The sequence below is a fragment of the Bison bison genome, unplaced genomic scaffold (genome assembly GCF_000754665.1).
Source record: "Bison bison bison isolate TAMUID 2011002044 unplaced genomic scaffold, Bison_UMD1.0 scf7180017864317, whole genome shotgun sequence".
NCBI lineage: Eukaryota > Metazoa > Chordata > Mammalia > Artiodactyla > Bovidae > Bison > Bison bison.
The window spans coordinates 9668964-9694364 of NW_011494889.1; the positions used below are offsets into that span (position 1 = coordinate 9668964).

The window sequence follows — 25401 nt, forward strand, 5'->3', positions numbered from 1 at the left end:
CTCCCACCCAGGCTGCTACATAACATTGAGCAGAGTTGTGTGTGCTACCCAATAGGTCCCTGGCCAACCCACTTTAAAATTACGGTTAATATAAAAAACCCACGTTTCTACCTTTTCTAGAAAGATGCGTTCTGCTCCCCTGTGGTCAGTGCTCTAGTTTGAACAGTCCCACCACCCTCTCCTTCATTACCTGCCTCTTTCCTCTAAGCAGCTGAATCTGCAACCTCTATGTTGGCCTATCACCCACTTTCACAGCGGGGCTCAGGCAGAACAAGTAACTTGCCTAGTGTTAAACAGTGGCAGAGGCTGAGTTTTCAACCCAGATACTGCAAATAAATTCTATACTTCTTCCACTGTATCAGCTGAAAATGAGATGAATTCACCTTATTTGACTTCCTTTACTGCTCTACTCTGCCCTGAGTCAGTCCTTAAGTATGTATTTTTTTATCCATTCAGGCGGATCTGACCCTGAACTTGTCACACACTGTAACCTCTGCCCTGCTGTACAAGTGCCATCTTGTGTAAACTAACTCAAACTTGTTTTTTTCTCATTGTTGTATCAAAAAAAAACACAGAATCATACTTTTCAAATGCTGTGCTTTACATTTTATTAAAAAACAAGCAAACATCTTCAACATCAAATGCTTTAATTCATGTTTTTCTGTCAAGCATTGACCACATTATAGACCCAACACAACGAAAGCAATTAACACAGGGTAATTCGTGATAGGGACAGAGTACGGAGGCCAAGGGGGCAGAAAGTGCACAGGACCAGCTGGCTGCTTGAGCTGCTCGTCCTTGACACTGTGGTTCACAAGAGCCAGTTCAGTCAGTTCACCTGCAAGTAATCACGGCCAAGGATCTGGCTGCTCTAAACTTGCTTAAAACAGAATTAAAATCCGAGTTTGCTTACTGTTGGGCTCATTCAAGTTGATCAAATTGGAGAGAAAGAGTGCTGGCAGAGCCCAGAACGGGAGTCCTGTGTTCTCATGAGCCATCGTCACCCAAGTACACAAAGTGCCCGTCCTTACTGTAGGAGTTTGCTCAGTAGCCCAGGCTCCTCATCTGATCAGGAAGTCCCTTTGCCTGGACAACGTTAGAGCAGCAAGGAAAGCAACCTAACTTGCCAGCTCTCTTCCCCGTTTTGGGTCAGTCATCAAAAAACACCACAAGACGGCGACTTCCTGTAGTTTACCTTGTAAAGCGCGTTCTGCTTTGACATTTCCCTTTAGCGGTGAAGTGGCTTGGGGGGCATTTGCAGAGACTGAGGAAGCGTCCTAGGTCCACCGTCAGCAGAACACTTAAATTTATAGCCTTTAGGTGACGATTTCTGCCGACACTTCTGTAGATGACTAACCTCAATCATTAAATTTTGTGAACGTCCCTATTAGAGGGTGACAGTTTTTGATGCTTTCTCCAGAACCTGAGAATATACCTTTTTGAAACCTGTGAACCTCATGCACTGACGGCACTGTCAGGGCCGTGAGGGTAAATGTGTGTGTATTTACAAAACTAAAATGAATTAAATACACGACCATTTCTATACTTCACTAAAATTAGAAGTACGAGGAACAGAGGCTAATCAGTGCTTTGCTATTCAACAAAATGCCTTCAAAATGTGAGAAGTAGCCAAGTGGCCATATTCCAAGCAGCAACCGAGACATCCAAAATACTCTTTTTAATGTAAAAATCAGTAGAAAATGAACCAGATGACAGAGTCATTATACTGGCTTCCAAACTCTTTGAAAGAAAATAGTGGAATTTTTTTTTTTTTTTGAAAAAAGGAAGTGCTTTGTCTACTGAAATCTGATCTGAAGCAGCACCCCAGCATGGGGAGAAAGCAGGGGCCCTCCAGGGGTCCATTCCACCAGCCCCAAAGCACCGCCTGTCCTCCAAGACTCCACAGATCACAGCCCCAAACCCACACAGCTGCACAGGAAAACCTGGGGCTACCAACTTTTATGTAATACAGCTTATCAATCTGGATAGGATATGACAAGTTTTTCAGAGTTCCTTTAAAGGAAAAACAATTTAAGAGTATCTAATTAATTCAAATTTTCGGCATGGTATCTACCGGGCAAAAGCCCTGGGTGAATGCAGGAGGTGCAGATGAGTAACTAACATTTCAGCTGCATCAGAAGCACCAGAGGTGCAGACGTCCCTCATCTCAAGACACCCTGCTTCCTGAAGTCAAGGGCTGGTTCCCGGGCTGAGGCTCCCACACTGTGAACCAGCTCGCGTGGTGACTCTGATACTACAGGCAGCCTGCAGAGCATATTCTGAGAAACGGGAGACAAGCCTCCAGGAGAAATCTGAGAAAGGCAGGGGTATACTTTTAAAAGGCAAACCCAAACAACCTCTTCTGTCTTATTGCTGAGAACAGACCTTCATTCAGATTGAGATAGAGTAACAACACTATTTTTTCTTTTTAAATTTCTAGAAATTTTAAATAAATCTACCTCTACCTACATTGCTATCCCAAATTAGGTAGAATTTTTTTTTAAAAAGTCTGAATATAAAGTGCTGGTTCTTGTTTCAGTATTATCAGATTGAGGGAAAACCACATAAAATTATCACCCATTCTATTGACCTTTTCAGCTGAACAAGTACAAATTACGTATTCGGATCCACATGTATATGTAAATTAATATCATCTTTAAATTTTTTGGTCAGTGCAAATTTAAAATTCCATAATATACATTAAGTACAATTTTGCTTTATATTACAAATGCACACTATTTTCTTTTGACATGCTGGTAGTCATTTTTACAGCAAAAAGGACTGTTCACAATTTCTGAGTCACAGTATATTTTCCAGCTCTAGGTAGGCAAACATTTCAAAAAGCAAATACTACACGTTTTTGACACATCCTAAAAAAAAAAAATAAATAATTTTGACTATAAAATTTCATAAACGTTAGCTACAATAGGGTTCACAGCTAATAGTTGCAGAAAACCTAAAACACCTTTAAGATCATGTAATCTTATCATTTGGCAACTTGTATGTTACAACACAAGTCAGTTTGATTTCCATTAAACAAAAAAAAGCACTGAAAATTCTCATCATCTACTTATGGGATCCCTAAGAAGCTGCCAGGGATTCAGTATTTAACCTACTAAGATTGCAAGGAGCTAGGAATTGTATTAGAATAAAAGGAGAAATCTGAAAACAGACATGAATACAAGCTTTACTTCACATATTTCTTCCTGAGAATTTAGAAGTTACTATTTTTAAATCAGAATAGTTTGAAATGGAACAGAAAAATTCTATGGCAAATCATTTTTTATAAAGTGTGGACTCTCTGGTAATGTCAACAATTGCTACCCTAATATATAACTTGCAAACATGAGTCTTATAAATTGTATTTATTTAAAACAAGGTACTTGCCTATCCATTTATTTGAAATGCTGGGTAAATGTGCCTAAAAAGAGAATTTTTCTAAAATATGTTATATGATATGATATTCTGAAGTAACTTTCCTAAAAAAATTAAGTCTGAATGAGTGAATAAGGTTAACAGATAAACTTCGTGAAGGTCAAACTTCAGTGGATTATGAAAATGAAAGACCAGTTTGTTTTTAAGTAAATGAGGGTGTTTTATATGACTCTGTTCTAAATCCAATGTAACATTATAGCTAGAATACAGTTTTAAAAGTAAAAAAAAAACTATATAGTTATTTTGATTATTTTAATTCTGATACCCCCTATTAACTACTTTGATTATTCTATAATTAGTACTATGAATTATAGATAAAATATAGCCTAAAGCAAAGTGAATCTAACAGTATATTTGTAAAATGTGGTATCGGTAACAATTTTGATCACAAATTAAACAATGAAGCTCATTATACTCAAAACATGATCAGCCCATGAAAGAAAATCTGCAGACTCTCCCAACCACCACCACAGGTAGCTACTGTGAATGGTGTGTGAGTAAGGTGAAAACAGATCTTCTCACAAAATCTTACAATACTAGAATTTAGCTGCTCACATTGAGATCTGGGAAGAGATTACTTTAAGCAAAATAAAAGCATTCTAATGTAACTGACTACTACTGTATACATTTCTTAGTTGTTCCTTCAAAACATGGCCTGGGCCTGAAGGTGACTGAAATTTAAGCTTCTGGCAACTCATAATAGACAACAGATTCATCCACAGATCTTTAAGGGGAGCTAATGGTGTTTGGTGGAAGATACATTCTAGTTCTTCAGAGATTAATGGCATAAAAGACCACCAAATCCACAAATGGGCCATCTGTCCTAAAAATACCAGGCTGGGGACCCCCTGGGGCAGCCTCGCTGTGGAACCTGAGGGAGCAGACTGGGGAGCAGCAGAGGAGCACCCTCAGAATATTTCTGAAGAATAAGAATATCCAGATAATATATCTATCAGAAGAATTATGGGTTTTAATTATTACTTAGGCTACATTTCTATCTGTGAGTAGCAGAATTTATGATCAATTTAACTTATTAAATAAAGCAACATATTGTAAACACTAAACACAGGTATACCACAGTGAAGAAAATAAATAAGTAAAAAAAATATATCTCTCATTTTAAAATAAATATGATACAAACATTTTAGCAGAGGATTCTATCCATTTCCCCAAGGGAAAATTCTGTTAAGTATTTTGGATATACTCCTGTATTTCAAAATACTGTAAGACCACCAATTTTTAAAAATGTATCAATCAATACTGAACTTGTTTTGAGCAATTAACCTGACTGGTAAATTTTCCTTAGTATATATTTTTTGAATTGTTGACACTGTCTTTTAATCAGAAGAGAATTTGGTGAACAGTCCGATTTGAAACTTGTAACTTTTTTTTTTTTTTGACTGCCACTCCGCACGATTTTAGTTCCCTGACAGGGGATTGAACCCCATACCCTCTGCAGTGGAAGCATAGAGTCTTAACCACTAGAATGCCAGGGAAGTCCTGAAACTTATAACTTTCAATGCAAAGTGCTCTGAATGTTGATTTTTACAACTTGCCTAGGTGGTCCCCTTTTGGCTATACTGGAGTATAACAAGATGGCAGATTTCAGCTCAACTCGGTCATTAACAGAGTTAACCAAACAACAGTAGGAGACTGAAAGTGTCCTTAAAATAAAATTTAAAACAAAAAATCTGAGTGTTGCCTTCCTTTTACATTTCTCCTTTTAGGGTTTCCTGGAAATAGATATTTATGTGTCCACTTGGTGCTGGGCTGCAAGAAGTCTTAAGAGACATGCTGCAGGAGGATGCCCAGCATGACACCAACCATCTCCTTTCAAAAAAGCAAGTCATTTTTAAATGTTACAGTGTCATCACACTCAACATTAAAATGGCAATGATTTTCCACCCACACCTGGCTGGATATACGTGTCCAATCCACTGTGTGGTTCAAGAATAAGGACCGGGAGGGAGTGCACAGGTCAGCGAGCCTACCCGCAGACACAGAGCCTTTGTGGAATGTTCTGTGACTTTCTGCTAGTGCTGTACGGTCAAAGTGTTTGCTGCAAAAAGAGCAGGCATTTGTAAACAACCGGAGGTCTGGCTGTTTTTGGAATGCTATTTACATAAATGCATACCCACTCTACTACTGATGAAGTGAAGACTAAGCTAGTTGACAGCTCTTTTTTGGATGAATGGGTATCTAGTTGTTTGCGAGGATTCTACACTAAGTCCTCAAGTCCTCCTCCATCTACTCCGTTTCCTTTGTATCCTCTTGATCTGAAGTACTAGAGACGTCGTCATCCGTTTGTTCTCCAGAGAAATACAACATCAGTGCGTGTGTCTTGTGGGTTATGGTGACAGTGCAGGGCCCCTGGGCCCACGGCTCCCCATCTACCTGCATTGGCATCATCGAGCACTTCAAGATCAGCTAGAATTATGGGGAAAAATGGGAAAACAGTTAGTCCCCAGAAAGCTCAGACAAATCTTCCTTAATAACATCTTGAGTCCTTTAACCCATCTTAGGGACATTTCTTAGCACTGTACTCTTAGAAAATTAATCTGAATATATTTTATTCTTCAATTGTTTAAAGGATTCTTTTTCATTGGACACTTCACTTCTTCAACTGGACTGAGGGCCATATTTCCTGTCTTTCCCCATCCTACTCAGCCCGGGTACAGGATGACCGATAGCATGGGCTGTAAACCACATGTTTGTTTAGGGAAAGCTATAGTATGTTATCTTCTAAACCTCAATGGCTTAGAAATGAGACAAATTATCCACTATAGCAATATTTCACCTACTCGCACTGTATGTGCTTGTCCTATTCGAAAAGGATTTGCCAGTTTCACTTGAATCTGAGCACAGTGGAAAGACCCATATACTCCGACGACTTCCAATAAACCATCATCATGCCTAAAATTGGACAAAGGAAACATGGATTATGTGATGCGGTAAAATAGAACTAGCCACAATAGGACAATTACTTTTCAGCATAGGTGGACCGTCAGCTTATTAACTACTGACATTAATGAGGTATACAAAAAAGAAAATCTGTGGTAAAAATGTTAAAAGTCTACAAAGAACAGACTGCTTTAAAGAAACCAGTGACATAAAAAACCAGTTGCAAATGTACATACCTGGCTAGAGGGTAAGTCTCGTCTCCCATCCCTTCCCACAGTCTGCAGCCACCACCCCAGTAGCCGATATTCAGAACGATAATGCCTTCCAAATTCGGCAGTTCTACTCGCTCACCATCCAGCTCTAGCTTTAAAGAAATACAAGGAGTAAGTTACTTTAGGGCACACTACTTTCAGACACAGCCACTCAGAATCCTATCCACTTTCACATACATGTGAAAGCTGGTTGGAAGACTGCTTCCTACCCAGGTAATCTAGCCTTTCTCATTTGTTCAATGTTTATTGTAATAAATGAATAACAGTGAATTTTTTTAAATCAACGACATCCTTTTTCTTACATCCCATTATTTTTTCAGGCTTTATCTAACTTGCTGTTTTAACAGCATCGCACACTGCCAACCCCTTCCTCTTTCCCTGAAATATTCTCTTCCTTTGCTTTCTGGGAACCAGACTACTTCTCTGGGCGTCCCTCTGCCACTGCTGAGAGCTCCACTCTCAGCCTCACACTGAAGGCATTTCACACAGCCATGTACTGGGCTCCCTTCTCTTCTCTACACACTCTGGATGGAAAGCTGAGCCACTTCTGTCTTGCTAATTGCCATCTCTGTGCTGAAGGCTCTATTTTTTGTTGGTGCAGGAAAGTGAACTGGGCTAGATCTGTATATCCAACTGCCCACAAAACATTTCCCACTGACTGTGGCTCCTAAAACTCTCATGCACAAAGCTGAGTTAAGCATCTTCTCTGCCATCTACTTTCCCAGGAAAGGTTAGCACCAGCTGTCCTCACCCCCTAACTAGAAACCTGGAAATTATCTTTGACCTCTGTCTCTTCACCTTCCATACCAATTAAGCACTAAAACCACTGATGCTACTTCTAAGTCTCCATCCCTTGCCGTCATTCCTGACCACACCCTAGTCCAGCAGCCACCGTTTCTCTAGCTCTGCTCTCCTCTTATTCACCTCTCAAAGGCTGGTTAGACTGACACTTATCCCAATTACGTCCCTTCAATGGCTGGACTCAGTGTTCACGATGAACTCCAAGTGCCTTTATAACAAGTCACCAGTTTCTCTGTGACCTCAGCCTCTGCCTGGTTCTCCAGCATCAGCTCTCGCCACTGTCTCTCCTGCAGGTTACACTCCAGCCCGAACACACTCAAATATGCTATGTTCTCTCCTGCCTCTGGGCCTTTGCCCATGTTGTTCTTAGCCCAGAATAGCGTTTATCTCCTTCATTTAGCTAAGTTTTACTTTGCAGATTACAGTTTGTAACTTCTTCCAGAAAGACTTCCTCATCAGTCACTTTCCCTAGACAGTTTCCAGTCTGTGGGTTATGTTCAGCTCAGTTCAGTTCAGTCACTCAGTCATGTCCAACTCTTTGTGAGCCCATGGACTGCACCACACCAGGCTTCCCTGTCCATTACCAACTCCCGGAGCTTGATCAAACGCAAGTCCAATGTGTTGGTGATGCCATCCAATCATCTCATCCTCTGTTGTCCCCTTCTCCTCCTGCCCTCAATCTTTCCCAGCATCAGGGTCTTTTCCAATGAGTCGGTTCTTCCCATCAAGTGGCCAAAGCATTGGAGTTTCAGCTTCAGCATCAGTCCTTCCAATAAATATTCAGGATTGATTTCCTTTAGGATGCACTGGTTGGATCTCCTTGCTGTCCAAGGGACTTTCAAGAGTCTTCTCCAACACCACAGTTCAGAAGCATCAATTCTTCAGTGCTCAGCTTTCTTTATAGTCCAACATCCATACATGACTACTGGAAAAACCACAGCTTTGACTAGACGGACCTTTGTTGGCAAAGTTAATGTCTCTGCTTTTTAGTATGTGGTCTAGGTTGGTCATCGCTTTTCTTCCAAGGAGCAAGCATCTTTTAATTTCATGGCTGTGGTCACCATCTGCAGTGATTTTGAAGCCCCCCCCTCAAATAAAGCCTCTGTTTCCACTGTTTCTCCATCTATTTGCCATGAAGTGATGGAACAGGATGCCATAATCTTAGTTTTCTGAATGTTGAGTTTTAAGCCAACTTTTTCACTCTCCTCCTTCACTTTTATCAAGAGGCTCTTTAGTAGTTCTTCGCTTTCTGCCATTAAGTGGGGTGTTGTCTGCATATCTGACGTTATTGATATTTCTCCCAGGAATCTTGATTCCAGCTTGTGCTTCATCCAGTTTGGCATTTTGCATGATGTGTTCTGCATATAAGGTAAATAAACAGGGTGACAATATACAGCCTTATGTATTCCCTTCCCGATTTGGAATCAGTCTGTTGTTCCATGTCCAGTTCTTTTTTTTTTTTTCCATGTCCAGTTCTAATTGTTGCTTCTTGACCTGCATACATATTTCTCAGGAGGCAGGTAAGGTGGTCTGGTGTTCCCATCTCTTGAAGAATTTTCCACAGTTTGTTGTGATCCACACAGTTAAAGGCTTTGGCATAGTCGATAAAGCAGAAGTAGATGTTTTCCTGGGACTCTCTTGCTTTTTTATGATCCAATGGATGTTGGCAATTTGATCTCTGCTTCTTCTGCCTTTTCTAAATTCAGCCTGAACATCTGGAAGTTCACGGTTCACATACTGTTGAAGCCTGGCATGGAGAATGTTGAGCATTACTTTGCTAGCATGTGAGATGAATGCAATTGTGTGGTAGTCTGAACATTCTTTGGCATTGCCTTTCTTTGGGATTGGTATGAGAACTGACCTTTTCCAGTCCTGTGGTCACTGCTGAGTTTTCCAAATTTGCTGGCATATTGAGTGCAGCACTTTCACAGGATCATCTTTTAGGATTTGAAAAAGTTCAATTAGAATTCCATCACCTCCACTAATTTTGTTCGCATTGTAAGGCCCACTTGACTTCATATTCCATGATGTCTGGCTCTAGATGAGTGATCACACCATTGTGGTTATCTGAGTCTTTAAGATCTTTTTTGTACAGTTCTTCTGTGTATATAATTCCTGTAAGACTCCATATTTTCCTTATATTATTTCTTATGCCATATTACAATGTGGTTTAAATGTCTTTCTTCTCTCCAGACTGCAAACTTAGTGACAGTGAGAGATTTGTCACTGTATGTCTAGTACCTAACACTGTGCCTGGCATTTAATAGGTGGTTTCACAGGTGATTTTTGTATAAACAGATGATTAGACAAAAAAATGTGCTACCTCATACGCTTTACTCTACCCAAGTAATCAAAGTCCAGGAAAAAGGAAATAGGATAAAGCAGAAGGGAACATTCTTCACAGCCAACCTCACCATTCCCCCTGTGCCGTGAGCTCAGAGTCTGTCTAACCAGAGCAGCAGCTTTCCGAGCTGAGTGTGCTTTGAGGCTCCTCCTTCTCTGCTCATTTTCCACTCTTTCCCTAAGCTGTTTATTGTCTGGCTCTTTCCTTACTTTTTTTTGGCCATGCTGTACGGCACAGAACAAAGATACATTACAACCATAACAGGAATTAAACTCTGGGCTTCATCTTCTCTGAGAGTCCGTGACTCAGGCACTGTTGTCACAGAGCTTCACACTGGTCATCACACATGATGAACAGCATACAGATGCTGTTCAGTATAAGAGTTAAACAGACTCTGGAGTTACATAAACCTGGGTTTAAATGCTGGTTACCTGTATCCTTGGGCACTCTGTGAACCTGGGCAAGTTATTTAATTTCAAATAGCTTCATGAGTGATGGGAATATAGTAGTATCTGCCTTACAGGCTGTGGTGAAAATTTAGTGGGAAAATGTGTATAAAGCACTTAGAGGTGTCTGGTACACAATAAATACTCCATTTGTGTTATCGAAATATGTTAATAGAAAATTCAGCATTTTTGTTTAAAAAAAGTTCATAGTCCAGAGACCACCTAAAAGTTTAAAAGCTTACCTCAACTTTTTTATTCAAATCTTTACATTCTTGCACTAAACAATCTTTGGTTCCATAAAATAAGTAAACAGCCTATGAGAAATGGACAGAAAATATGATATTAAAGCAATCTAACAAGCCCTGTAAGCTAGAAAAAGACACTGAACCAAAGCTCCCTGATGTGACGACTGAGTCATGTATCCACAGAGTGGACTAGAGACTGATGGGAGAAGGAACCATTATTACTACAGAGTTCAGCCCATTTTTTTAGGGGAATGTAGGATTAGGTGGTTTGTGCTTAAATGGTGTTTTCTCCCAGTTTATCCAAAAAGCTACACCTTATAAAGAAAATTTTGCCTTTTCCTAGTACTTAACATTACTTAATGAAAGTAATGCAGGCAAATCTAGCAAACATTTTATAATCACTTTTGAATATAGAAAGGTTGATGGAAGCATTGAGATGCTAATTACCATACTGTATAAACAGCAATACTATTGTGTTGGTAACTATATTAATAAAAGGGAGCTATTCATAAATTTCAAATATTTGTAAAAAAAGAACCAGGAACAGATAACTGTAAAACAGAACCAGCATCTATTTGTCACATCCTGTTGCTCAATCACCAAAAGTCATTAAAAAAAATTCCAAGACAAATGTTCCACCAAAGGAATCAATTGTACTAGAAACCAGTTAAAACTGTGGTAAACAAACTGCTCCTTTTCTTACCTCATTTGCCTTTTAGAGTCTTTTCAGGCCTATGCAATCTACTTTTCCACTAATGGCTTCATCAAAAATTTATCTTGCCTAAATTTACTTCCAATTCTAGTTGCCATTTAAGTAAGATAAGCTACCATATATTCCATTTAGTAGGCATCTAAGCAAAATATGCTCTAAAACATTGCAACTGGGAGTTAAAAAATTTTGTCATGGATACTTTAATAAAATACATTTAAGGATCTAATTTGACAGTCTTATACAAAATGGAGCAGGCAAATGTTTCCGTAAGTTAGTTCTATCTCAATCTAGTTGAAAGAGTGCTAGGTATAATTGAACTATTGATTTTTACTGTACCTTAGGTGATAAGCAGGAAATGTTATTTTATCCAACACACCTTATTAAGAATTCTGCTAGAAAACAGAGATGGGGCCTTCTCACGATGAGCGTGAAAATTGAGGGCCATGAGAGCATCAGGTCCAATAGAAAAATAGTTGTTCATTGTGAATTCCTGTGGAAAAGGGTAAACAACAGATTATGCTTCCATCCATGCCTGTGTCATTTATTAAACATATAAATCTTAGTCTTTATGTTCTTTATGAAAACTGAGTCATTTACTTTTTACATAAGCTATTTTATGCTATCCAATGACATTTCCAGAGATAAAGCTTCAGTTTAAAGGCTGATTCTTTAAGACAAAATTTCACTTTCCATTTCTGGTTAATATGCTACATCTAAACAGCTCTACTCTACACCCAGGCTTTCAAATCCTGTGTTCTCAATATTTGCTTGTACTTCCAGCACTTCTCAGGTTCTCAGCTTTTTCAGTCTCCACTAGGCTATTGGTGCTTGCTCAGTTTATCTTACTTCCCAGTCCAGCCTGGGTTCCTCAATTGAGCGGCACTTGGTCTTCTCCCTGAGCAATAGCTTGCATATCTGACTTCTTGTTCAGTGGGTCAGACTAAAGGTTGACATGCCCCGAATATTAATGCATTTTCTTCCTATTCAAACCTGAAACCCTATTTTTCTTATTTTGGTTAATGTCATTTTCACGTATCCTGTCATAAAAACTAGAAATCTTGTAGTAAAGTTTTTTTTCCCCCCGCTTCCCCTAATAGCAATCAGTTGCCAAGTCTTGATCAATACTACTTCTAAAATGTCTCTGAACAGGGAAAGTGCTGAGTCATGGTCTGGAAATGCTGAGTCATAGTGAGGAAGGTGCTGTGTTATGGTGAGGAAGTAAGTAGTTCTCCTCCTAAGATTCCCTTTGTTTTGTCACAGTGCAGGTTTCTTCCCTATTTTCACATTATCCCCAGTATTTTTCTTTTTCTTATTTTCTTTCTTGTTTTTATATATTATTAATTTTAAATTGGGGTTTAGCTGCTTTACAATGTTAGTTTCCACTGTACAACCAAATGAATCAGCTCTATGTATACACACGTCCCCTCGCTCTTGGACATCTCTCCCCATAGCCACTCCCCACCCCACCCATCTAGGTCACCGTAGAGCACCAAACTGAGCTCCCTGTATTATACAGAAGCTTCCCACTAGCTAGCGATTTTACACACGGTAGTGTGTAGATATGTCAATGCTCTCGATTCATCCCACCGTCTCCTCCCTTGTTGCGTCCCCAGGTCCATTCTCTATGTCTGTAGCTCTACTCCTGACTTGCAAATCAGGAGTTGCAAGGTTCATCAGTACCATTTTTCTAGATTCTACATATATGCATTAATATACAGTATTTGCTTTTCTCTCTGACTTACCTCACTATGTATGACAGACTCTAGGGCCATTCACATCTCTATAAATGACACAACATAATTCCTTTTTATGGCTGAGTATAGAAAGAGCGCCTGAAGAACCATGGATGGAGGTTCGTAACATTGTACAGGAGGCGGTGATCAAAACCATCCCAAGAAGAAGAAATGCAAAAAGGTAAAATGGCATTTTTATCTCCTCTGAGGAGACCGTGCAAATAGCTGAAAAAATAAGAGAAGCGGAAGGCAAAGGAGAAAAGGAAAAATATACCCATCTGAATGCAGATTTCCAAAGAATAGTAAGGAGAGATAAGAAAGCCTTCCTCAGTGATTAATGCGAAGAAATAGAGGAAAACAATAGAATGAAAAAGACTAAAGATCTCTTCAAGAAAATTAAGAGATACCAAAGGAACATTTGATGCAAAGATGGGCACAATAAAGGACAGAAAAGGTATGGACCTAATAGAAGCAGAAGATATTAAGAAGAGGTGGCAAGAATACACAGAAGAACTATACAAAAAAGATCTTCATGACCCAGATAATCACGATGGTGTGATCACTCACCTAGAGCCAGACATCCTGAAATGTGAAGTCAAGTGGGCCTTAGAAAGCATCACTACGAACAAATCTAGTGGAGGTGATGGAATTCCAGCTAAACTATTTCAAATCCTGAAAGATGATGCTGTGAAAGTGCTGCACTCAATATGCCAGCAGATTTGGAAAACTCAGCAATGGCCACAGGACTGGAAAAGGTTTGTTTTCATTCCAATCCCAAAGAAAGGTAATGCCAAAGAATGCTCAAACTACCGCACAATTGTACTCATCTCACACACTAGCAAAGTAATGCTTGAAGTTCTCTAAGTGAGGCTTCAACAGTATGTGAACCGTGAACTTCCAGATGTTCAGGCTGGATTTAGAAAAGGCAGAAGCAGCAGAGATCAAATTGCCAACATCCATTGGATTATAGAAAAAGCAAGAGAATTCCAGAAAAACATCTGCTTCACTGACTATACTAAAGCCTTTAACTGTGTGGATCACAATACACTGTGGAAAATTCTTCAAGAGATGGGAAGACCAGACCATCTTATCTGCCTCCTGAGAAATTGCTATGCAGGTCAAGAAGCAACAGTTAGAACTGAACATGGAACAACAGACTGGTTCAAAATTTGGAAAGGTGTATGTCAAGGCTGTATATTGTCACCCTGTTTATTTAACTTATATGCAGAGTACATCATGCAAAATGCTGAACTGGATGAAGCAGAAGCTGGAATCAAGACTGAAGGGAGAAACATCAATAATCTCAGATATGCAGATGACGACATTCTAATGGCAGAAAGCAAAGAGGAACTACAGAGCCTCTTGATGAAGGTGAAAGAAGAGAGCGAAAAAGTTGGCTTAAAACTCAACATTCAGAAAAGTAAGATCATGGCATTCGGTCCCATCACTTCATGGCAAATAGATGGGGGAACATGGAAACAGTGACACACTTTATTTTTGTGGTCTCCCAAATCACTGCAGATGGTGACTGCAGCCATGAAGTTCAAAGATGCTTGCTCCTTGGAAGAAAAGTGATGACCAACTTAGACAGCATATTAAAAAGCAGAGATATTACTTTGTTGACAAAGGTCAGTATAGTCAAAGCTATGTTTTTTTCAGTAGTCATGTATGGATATGAGAGTTGGACTATAAAGAAAGCTGAGCACCAAAGGATTGATGCTTTTGAACTATGGTGTTGGAGAAGACTCTTGAGAGTCCCTTGGACTGCAAGGAGATCAAACCAGTCAATCCTAAAGGAAATCAGTCCTGAATATTCATTGGAAGGACTGATGCTGAAGCTGAAGCTCCAATACTTCGGCCACCTGATGTGAAGAGTTGACTCATTGGAAAAGACCCTGATTCTGGGAAAGATTGAAGGTAGGAGGAGAAGGGGATGACAGAGGATGAGGTGGTTGGATGGCATCATTGACTCTATGGACATGAGTTTGAGTAAGCTCTGGGAGTTGGTGATGGACAGGGAAACATGGTGTACTGCAGTCCATGGGGTCACAGAGTCAGACACGACTGAGGGACTGAACTGAAATAATGTTCCACTGTACACATTTACCACATCTTCTTTATCAATGCATCTGTCGCTGGACATTTAGGTTGCTTTCATGTAAATACTGCTGTAATGAACACTGGCATGTGTTTATGATTTTCTACAAGGAAGACAATACAGATGGCGAAGAGGCACATGAAAAGATGCTTAACATCAGTAAGTATTAGAGAAATGCAGACCAAAACTATAATGAGGTATCATCTCCCACTAGTAAGAATGACCATCATCATAAAATCTACAAACAATAAATGCTGGAGAGGGTGTAGAGAAAAGGGAACCCTCTTGCACTGTTGGTAGGAATGTAAACTGATAGAGCCACTATGGAGAACAGTATGGAGGTTCCTTAAAAAACTAAAAACAGAACTACCATATGGTCCAGCAATCCCACTACTGGGCATATACTCTGAGAAAACCATAATCCAATGTATCTTTTTAAAACTATAGACTTGCTATCTCTGTGCTACCTCTGTATTATTTGCTATTTACTAACCATGATGTGCACCCTCCAGTCTATTTCCTCTACCTGGGGAGTCTTTTGTTTCTTTCTTTGTTGATCTAAATTGTATTTACATTTTAAGGACCAACTCTCATGTCACTTGCCCTGAAATCTTTCCCGCCTGATCTACCAGGGGAGAAGCAGGCACACCTGCAGCCTGTTCCATAACCAGCTCCCCAGAGACAAGCACCTGTTGCCGTGTCCCACCGCAGTGCCACAATGGAAGCACTCCACCATGTCTGTTGAAACCACTAGCAACTGCAGCCCCAAAAACATACCTTGGGTTTTCTTAAGTTGTAGTATCCTTTATTTGTTACTTGAACTTTCCATCTAAAAAATAAAAGTTTAAAAAAATCAGTAATTACTAACAAATTAATTGTCAATTATAATTATTACCAATCAACTCTGGATGTCTGGTAGATAAGGTTCTTCTATTAAAATAGCTTTTGGGAAATGAATACATTTAAATGACTATGTAAATCTTGAGAGGAGTACTCAGCCTAACTTGTTACCTAACTTATGATTTACATAACAACACAATATACAGCAACAAAATAAAACACCAGTGTCCACACATAAGTACAACTGACATAGTCTTCTACATTTAAACTACATTTAACTTTAGAACTACACAAGTCTTCATTTATAATTCAAGGAATATTCCCAAAGCTCAAGAAATCACTTTTGAGGGTAAGTATAACTTACCTATCTAGTTTAACTCCATCTGCTTCCATCACGTTTCTTAAGACTTGTGCAACTGGGATTTCTCCCGCATAACCTGTACCCCACCCCAAGGTATTGGATAGATCATTGCCTGTTCCCAGAGGCAAGACTGCAACTTGTGGAATGTATTTCTCTTGTCCCTACAATATAGAAGATTATTTTAGATTTTTCTCTTCAGACTATTTGGAGGGTAATAATATTTGGTAAAATTCAAAGCCCAAAGCAATAAAGATACAAATAACTACTACTCAATCACAATATTCAAGGTTGGCAAGGTCTTCTAATATTCACCTGCATAATAAAAAATATAACCACAAATACTTTGTAACTTTCTTGGAAGTGCTTCTGTGAGAGGCAAGGAGATCTTAAGGATGGGTACCTTAATTTTCATTTCGTCAAGGGCATCCAGGACCCAGCCGACAGTCCCATCCCCTCCACAGACAAGCACTCGAGCTGAGTCATAGGGAAGAAGCGTACAAAGCTGTAGGGCTTTGATGGGGGGAGTCGTAGTGACATCAAAAACCTGTAACGTGAAAGAAAAGGGAAATTATTCTACCCAACACTCTCACCCACCTGTGAGGATAATTTCCCTCTAGATGAGGACCCAGATGTGCTTAAATAACAATGCTGGCATTTATCTTTATGCTGGGCAGTATACCGACTATAATCACTGTGGCTCATCCTGAGTGAAGTGAGTCAAAGTCGCTCAGTCGTGTCCGACTCTTTGCGATCCCATGGACTATACAGTCCATGGAATTCTCCAGACCAGAATACCGGAGTGGGTAGCTTTTACCTTCTCCAGGGGAGCTTCCCAACCCAGGGATCGAAACCAGGTCTCCCAAATGGCAGGTGGATTCTTTACCAGGTGAGCCACCAGGGAAGCCCTAATGCTGCCCCTAAAAAGCACGAGCAAACAGCATTCTACTGGAAATGGAGACACAGGAAGGTTAAATAACTTGCCCATGCTTCCTCTGATAATTAAGTGCTGACACAGAAATCCAATCCTGTATTCTATCCACTGTACAATACTGCCACCTTTATGTTCACATAAAACCAGGCTATGCTCAGTTCACCTTTAACCAGTGCTTCCTATTCTATATGGGATTTAAAAAATCCATTACTAGTGCAAGTCAGTACACATTTCTGGAAAACAATTTTGCAATATGAGTAAAATGACATAAAGATGAAAGGATCCATAATACCTATAATTCTATAAACAATCTAGGAAAATATTTCAAAAGATGAAAAAACTGTGTATAGATAATCAGTGCAGCATTATTTATAATCATACAAGTGTAGAGACAAACTCGACTGCCATCAGCAGGAGACTATAAATATGGACACATCCATTTGATGGTTTCTTAGTCATCACATATATAATTATGAGGACTAGGCTGCAACACTGGAGAAAGCAATGGCAACCCACTCCAGTACTCTTGCCTGGCAAATCCCATGGATGGGATTTAGTTGAAAAACTAAACAACCCATTGTGCAGCAATCATTCTTTCCAATTCGTAATTTTCTCTTTCAACATTACACAACTTAAGAAAATATAAAAATAATTTTAAAAGGAAAGAGAAAGGGAAGTTCCCTGGGAGTTCAGTGGTTAGGACTTGGTATTTTCCCTGCCATGGCCTGGGGTTCAATCCCTGGTTGTTTAGTTTTTCAAATCCCATGGAGGAGCCTGGTGGGCTGCAGTCCATGGTGTCGCTAAGAGTCAGACATGACTGAGCGAATTCACTTTCACTTTTCACTTTCCTGCATTGGAGAAGGAAATGGCAACCCACTCCAGTGTTCTTGCCTGGAGAATCCCAGGGACGGGGGAGCCTGGTGGGCTGTCGTCTATGGAGTCGCACAGAGTCGGACACGACTGAAGTGACTTAGCAGCAGCAGTAGCAGCAGCAGGTTGCAACACAGGAGAACATACTTTCAGGTAAATGCAAAGTTAGATTACGTTGAAAGAAATCCCAATATATGAATGCATGCACAATTCATGGAAAGAACATGGACAAATGAAAACAACTGATGTATCTGTGTAGAGGTACTGCAGGTGATTTTCTCTTTTTATTTTTAAATTTTACTTATTTTGGCTTTGCTGCGAGGCTTGTGTGATCTTAGGTCCCCAAACAGGGACTGAACCCCAGGCCATGGCAGGGAAAATGCCAAGTCCTAACCACTGAACTCCCAGGGAACTTCCCTTTCTCTTTCCTTTTAAAATTATTTTTATATTTTCTTAAGTTGTATAATGTTGAAAGGGAAAATTACAAATTGGAAAGAATGATTGCTGCACAATGGGTTGTTTAGTTTTACAAAGTAGAAGCTGCTAGCATGTCATCTCAGTCTCAATGGCATGAACCTTTTATTCTTACTTTTAAAACTGAGGTATAAATTACATATAATGAAATTCACTGATTTAAAGTCAACAATTAAATGAGTTTTAGGAAGCTTAGTGAGCTGTGCATTATTCAGTTTAGAACATTTTCGCTGCTCCAGTAAGATTTCCCATTAGTAAGTGTCCATTAGTCACTCCTAATTTCCAGCCCTAGTCTTAGGCAATCACTGTACTCTCTGGCTCTATAGATTTACCCTTTCTGAACAGATCAATAAGGAATCATACAGTATTGATCCCCTGCATTGTGCTTCTTTCACTCAGCATGTTTTTGAGGTTCATTTAATTTGTAGTATGTATGTACTAGCATTCCTTTTTATCACTGAATATTCCATTCGTATGGGTACGTCACATTTTGTTTTATCCAGCCACTGACTGATGGGCTTTTCTTTTGGGCTATCATGAAAAATGCTGCTATGAAAATCTGCATAAAAGTATTTGTGGGATATGCTTTCGTTTCTGTTGGGTAGATTCCTAGAAGTGCTATGTGGTTTGGGAAATTTAAGTTTGAATTTTTAAGAGACTGTCCAAGTAGTTGCTAAAGTTGCTGCACCATTTACATCCCTACCATGAGAATCCCTCTTTCTCCACAAATTCAGATGGCTCAATACTATTTTCATAATTATTATTCTTCCCTATAACCAGGTGATTACTGGCTTAAAGCATTAACAACCATTACAATTTAGGGAAAATGTACAACTAAAACTGAAAAGATTACTACAGAAAGCAAGGTCTCCTCTTTGGTTACCTGCACGGGATTTAGGAGGATCCTGAATTCTCCCAGCAATCCTTCTCCCATGTTAGTCCCACTACGAGAGTTGGCCAGGATTATTAATGGAGTCCACTGCTTTCCAAGTTTAGAGGCTAGCTAAAAAAATGAATGTGCGTTAAAAGACCCTAATATCTCAAAGACAGTTTTTCATTTCTTATTAACAACAGTGCTGTAAATCTGCTGAGAGAAAAATCAACTATCCCAGTCAGTACAATATAAAAATGAAAGAATTCTAAGAACGGAAAGAGATGAATTAATTTCTGCTTAATATATTAATATAAATTTCTTCTACATTATTCTAGATAAGTTATCCAGTATACACTTGGGTACTCATGTAAGAAGGAACTCACTTAACAAGGAATTCCACTGCTAAATCAAATTACTAGAAAGTTTTGACTTAAACTGAGTTAAACATCTGTCTTTCAGTAACTTTCCACTTTTGATTCCTGAAGTAAGGAATAATCTCATTTGTTCTTCCATATAACTGTTGTGTTCAATCACTTGAAACATTATATCATTTATTGGTCTTGCCTCCCAGGCAACACATTTCAGTCCTTCATAGAAGGGACATTGATCTTCTCTGCTCTCTAAACCCTGACTGTGCTTTTCTGGCTGTACTCTAATTTTCAAGCTTTTTAATTTTTTTGAATGGTGTATTCAGAAATATATTCAAGAACCCAGATTTGCACAAAACCCTAAATCAAATTAAATTCATGTTTCTCTACTCTAACCACTTCTTTCCTCTCCCCTTCTCCTCGTGAGTATAAACATTAATGAAGACGTTCCCTGGTTTTACTTAGTGATCCTCAGTCTCCTATGTCAGACTGAAATCAGAGACGTAAGGGGTTGTGTATTTTTTTAAAAAAGTATCACAATAACATTAAACATAATGTTTTTAAATTTTAAAATGTCTATTTTGGACTTCCCTTGTGGGAATGTTCACTATTATTTGTGGCAGGATCTAATGTGCAACAAATTCTCGTCTCCAGGTACCCTATATGAGGTTCCACAGGAAAACATTCTTCAGAACAACGTGTGACTAAAAATCTACCTTCTTTTTACTGACAATAATGAGTTCCAAACCTGGCTGTTCATCAATCATCTGAAAACTTAAAACAAATACAGATTCTGGGGACTTATGGCTACCTGCTCCAGTATTCTTCCCTGGAAAATCCCAGGGACAGAGGAGCCTGAAGGGCTCCTGGAGGGCTGGAGGGTACAGTCCACGGAATCACAAAGAGCTGGACACCACTGAGCGACTAACACTTTCACAATATGGTGGTGCTGGTTTAGTCGCTAAGTTGTCCAGGCTCCTCTGTCCGTGGGATTTTCCAGGCAAGAATACTGGAGTGGGTTGCCATTTCCTTCTCCAGGGGATCTTCCCAACCTGGGAATCGAACCCGGGTCTCCTGCACTATAGGCAGATTCTTTACCAACTGAACTACGAGGGAAGCCCAAAATATAACACATCCCAATTTCTCCTTAGACCTGAAAGAACTCAAGTGCCAAAGTTCCTGGCACATCTTTAGGAAGTGGGTAGGGTATCATGGCTTACCATAATGATTCTTTGCACACACACAGTTCTCAGTGTTTCACACTGACTTAAATAACTTTGTGGAAATAAATTATGTAAAGAAAAAATAAACTCTGATTACCATTTCATAATCTGTTTTTTTGTCTTTACGCATATGATTAATGGAGGTTAAATAACTTGGTGGAATGATGAGGTTTTTGAATTCTCCAAAATCACACTTTTCATTCCTTAAGCTATTTTTCATACACTCATCATGTACTGTTTTTTGACACCAAACGCACCTGAGGGAAGGAAAAAAACAGATAATAATTAACTGGAAACAATAATCATACTAATCTGCAAACCAATCATTTTTGTCAAAAAAACAAATTGTAATCTTATCACCAATGAAAAAATCTGGCAAGTAAAAATTTATAATTGCTTTCTACACAGTCAAAATAGAGCAATAAACTTTGAATAAACTTGTTTAACAGTAGTTCTTAAAGTGTGGTCTGGGGAAGATCATTTCTGGGTGTCTCTGAGGTTGAAACCATTTTAATAATAATATAAGATGTTATTTCACCTTCATTTCTATCAAAAGCATATAGTAGAATTTTCTGGAAGCTTTATGGTATGTGCCAAATCCACGGACTGAATGCAGAAAGAGATACAAGCCTCTAGCTGACTTCCACGCCAAAGAAATGTACCAAAAATATAAAACGATGTCACTTTCCTCTATTTTCACAAAATATTTTGTTACCAGTATTATTTTTAAAGTGAATATTTTAACCGTTTCTCAGTTTTAATTTATAATGTGGTAAATACCAGTAGATGTAATCCACATAAGCAAAGCTGGTCTAGAATATGGTTCTGTGTACTATATATTTGGGCTTTGGCTGGAACAGGATCATTAGGCCTAAAGGCCTACAGCTTAAACACCCAACTGGCCCCAGTACTTGAAGAGTTCTTCAAGGTTCAGTCTGAAAACCTCCTGATTTATAACCATCTATGACCACTTCAGCAAAGATAGCAAAACAGTCAATTTCTTATTGGCAGTTAATATGAAACAAATCTATACGTTTACATCTAAATTACAGGCAGAGACATTTATGTTCAAATTTGTCTCTGTGTTTAAATCATATGAAACGAGAATAGTGCTGGCCAAGGTCTTAGGTTTCTATTATTAATCTACTAAGTATTTAATCCACTCACGGATAAGGCAGATCTGACTGTACAGATAGAGCAGGCCAACAGAAAACAATGGCTGTAACTAAATAAATAAAAAAAAAAAAAAAAGAGGATGCAAACTCTTTCACCCCAAGGTCAACTCTCTTGGACTTCTATTTTAAGGCTGTTTTTTTCCGGTTGGATGTTCAGTTTTGTCAAATAATTACTGCTATTGACTCAAGAATCCTAATTACTGCTCAAATTATAATTATCTGCCTGATCTGTTAGAGGGAAAATGTAAAATAACTTGCACCAGACTTTGTTAACACTTGCTTTCAACCTAAGCTTGAGAAATTACAATTGATTGCTTATGTAGCCGAAGTATTTTACCTCCACCTACTGTGCTACTGTACACTTTAAACTAGTGCATTGTTACTGAAAATAATCTGAAAGGAAACCCCACTGAATTATTTCACAACGGTTTCCTCTGGGAAGAAAAGTGGGACTGAGGAATGAGAAGAACACTCACTTTTTACTCTACGTTCTTTTGTATTGTTTGAGTTTTAAACATCAGTATATATACATAAACTACTTGAATAAATTTTTAGAAGTCTATTTTAGGTGATCTTAGCTTTAAAGTAAAAGTGTTAGTCGCTCAGTTGTGTCTGACACTTTGAGACCCCATGGTCTGTAGCCTGCCAGATTCCTCTGTCCATGGAATTCTCCAGGTAAGAATACTCTAGTTGGTAGCCATTCCCCTTCTCCAGAGGATCTTCCTGACCCAGGGACTGAACCCACATCTCCTGCATTGCAGGTGGATTCTATACCGCTGAGCCACCGGAAGCCCAAATTAAACTAGTAATCTGCAACAAAGCACAAATCAAATTAAGCAGTAATTCACCATATCAGTGGAGGATTTTTGATTTTAAGTGAAAGTGAAAATGAAGTTGCTTAGTCGTGTCTGACTCTGCGACCCCGTGGACTGTAGCCCACCAAGCTATCAATTTTCAAGACAGAATAAAATTTGCTGGTATGGGAGGCACTTCATGCAAGTGGGTATTCTAGAATCTAGATCTTCCCGACCCAGCAATTAAACCCAGGTCTCCTGCATTGCAGGCAGATTCTTTTCTGTCTGAGCCACCAGGGAAGCCTGTAATGCTTGAGAATTTAGAAAATATAGAAAGACATAAAAGTCATCTAGAGATAGTTACTCTTAACTTTTTGATATATTTAATCTCAGTTTTATAGCCCTCATATATTTATTTTTCATGTTAGGGGTAACAATATATATATGTCTGGAGGTACTTCTCCTTGAAATTGTATCATGAATTCTGTCCTATGCCATTAAGTATTTTTTTTTCAAAACATAGCTTGTAAAGATGTATAATATCACATCACATGGACATAATTCATTTAATCCTCCCCCCTCTAAAAAATTTAGATAGTTTGTCTAAGTATAAACAACCTGATGCACAACCTTAAAAATAAATGAAATTATTTCCCTGGAATCTTTAGAAGTCAAATTACTGAATCAAAGGGCATGAGTTTTCCTAAGTTTCTTGAGATGTCTGTCCAGAATGCTTGATACCAGCACACAAAGGTGTCCATCATATTTAATATTCGCTCAACACTTTTCCTTGATAATTTGATGAGTGGAAAAGTACTTTGTTGTTTTAATTTGGAGATCTTTGATCACTAGATGAAGCGGAATAATTTTTCTGCCTTGTTTTGTGAATTGATTCATAGCCTATCTTTTACTAGGTTTTAATAACTGCACGCACTGTTATGTAGGATATCAACTTCTTTTCTGTCATAGTTCCTGCAAATATTTCAGTTTTCTCTTAAATTTACTATTTAATGTACTTAAGTTTATTTTTTGCTAGACAGATCTATATTCCCTTTGTGGTTTATTTAAATGCTTTCAAGCTTTGAAGACCTTTACCTTTCCAAATTAGATAAATATTCACCTATAGCTATTTTCCCCCTCACAATTCAGCTTTAATCCAGTGCTTCTTAACCTTCTGGGGCTACAGATTCCACTGAGAATCTCATGAAAGTGTTAGGCTTCCTGGAACCTTATCTATGAATTAACAATTCCTGCTTCAATCCACCTGGAGTTTATTTTGGTATAGAGTGTGATATGAAGCGTTAACTGTTTTCCTCTCAAAGAGCACTTGTCCAAGCACGACTGATAAAGTCATCTTTTCTATCCCATTGATTTGTGACACCTTTATCATTCACTAAATTCTCATAAATTTCAGAAGAGACTGTTTTAACCAAGATGATGGCTATTATCAGCCTTTGTTCTGTTAAAGTAAAGCCAACATACTCACTCCTTAGGCAGCACTCTATTTTTCCTGAGAAATACCATAATCAAAATCGAGACCTGTTTTCTTTATATATTTTGTAACTGGTGTTTTACTTGATCTAGATTTCAAATCTGATAGGAAAATAAGACATTAATAGCAATATTTTAGTTTTAGCAGTCATGTTTTTGAGTGACTGTTTATGATCTTTATTCTTTTCCTATTTTGAAAAATTTTAAACCCTTACACAGATGTCAAAAGAATAGCAAAATGAATACCTTTAAACCAACCCTTAGCTCTGATTCATAATTAACATTTTTCTCTCATATTTTCTTTCTTTCTTTCAAAATAAACTCATATTTTGATGTATCATTTGGAAAGAAAATTGTGGACATTATGAAATTGCACCTTTCAATACTTCAGCAACTATTTCCAAAAATACAAGGGTAGTCTCCTTGCTTTTTTAAATGTTTTGCATTAGAAAAAAAATTTTTTAACAGCAACACAGGTAAGCCCATCACCCATATTCCAGCATTAGTAACTTATTGTAATTACTTTGCTTCATTTCTGTATATCCATTTCATGTGTGCTTAGCCACTCAGTCATGCCCGACTCTCTGCAAACCCATGGACTGTAGCCTGTGAGGCTCCTCTGCCCATGGGATTCTCCAAGCAAGAATACTGGAGTGGGTCGCCATTCCCTTCTTTGATCTTTCTAACCCAGGGATCAAACCCGGGGTCTCCTGCACTACAGGTGGATTCTTTACCATCTGAGCTGCCTGGGAAGGCTCTATTTTTTGGTGCACAAAAGTAAATTACAGACATTAGAATATCTCCTAAATACCTCAGCAAGCAGGGATATCACTGTTTAGATTTTTTTCTTTTGATTTTACATATGATGAAATCTACAAATACGTACATTTTCTGAGTTTTGACAAGTAAATATAATCATGAATCATAATCATGTTCATCATCTTATGAACACATAGAACATTACCCTATGAGTATTTTTGTGCAGGAGTATGACTGCTTTATTAAAAAAAAGT

General features: G+C 38.6%; 1 protein-coding gene across 1 annotated transcript in view; it reads right to left on the reverse strand.

Annotated features, from left to right (window-relative positions):
- Positions 1-580: 580 nt before the first annotated feature.
- The window catches only part of DGKE (diacylglycerol kinase, epsilon 64kDa), a 28852-nt gene continuing 4031 nt past the window's right edge, over positions 581-25401 (reverse strand). The window contains exons 2-11 of the mRNA XM_010852927.1: positions 21026-21185; positions 19347-19466; positions 16589-16732; positions 16192-16349; positions 15765-15816; positions 11533-11646; positions 10442-10513; positions 6573-6700; positions 6237-6348; positions 581-5862 (exon numbers count right to left, since the gene is read on the reverse strand). Of these exons, the coding sequence (XP_010851229.1) occupies positions 5683-5862; positions 6237-6348; positions 6573-6700; positions 10442-10513; positions 11533-11646; positions 15765-15816; positions 16192-16349; positions 16589-16732; positions 19347-19466; positions 21026-21185 (1240 nt within the window). The 3' untranslated portion in view covers positions 581-5682. The remainder of the gene's footprint in view (positions 5863-6236; positions 6349-6572; positions 6701-10441; positions 10514-11532; positions 11647-15764; positions 15817-16191; positions 16350-16588; positions 16733-19346; positions 19467-21025; positions 21186-25401) is intronic.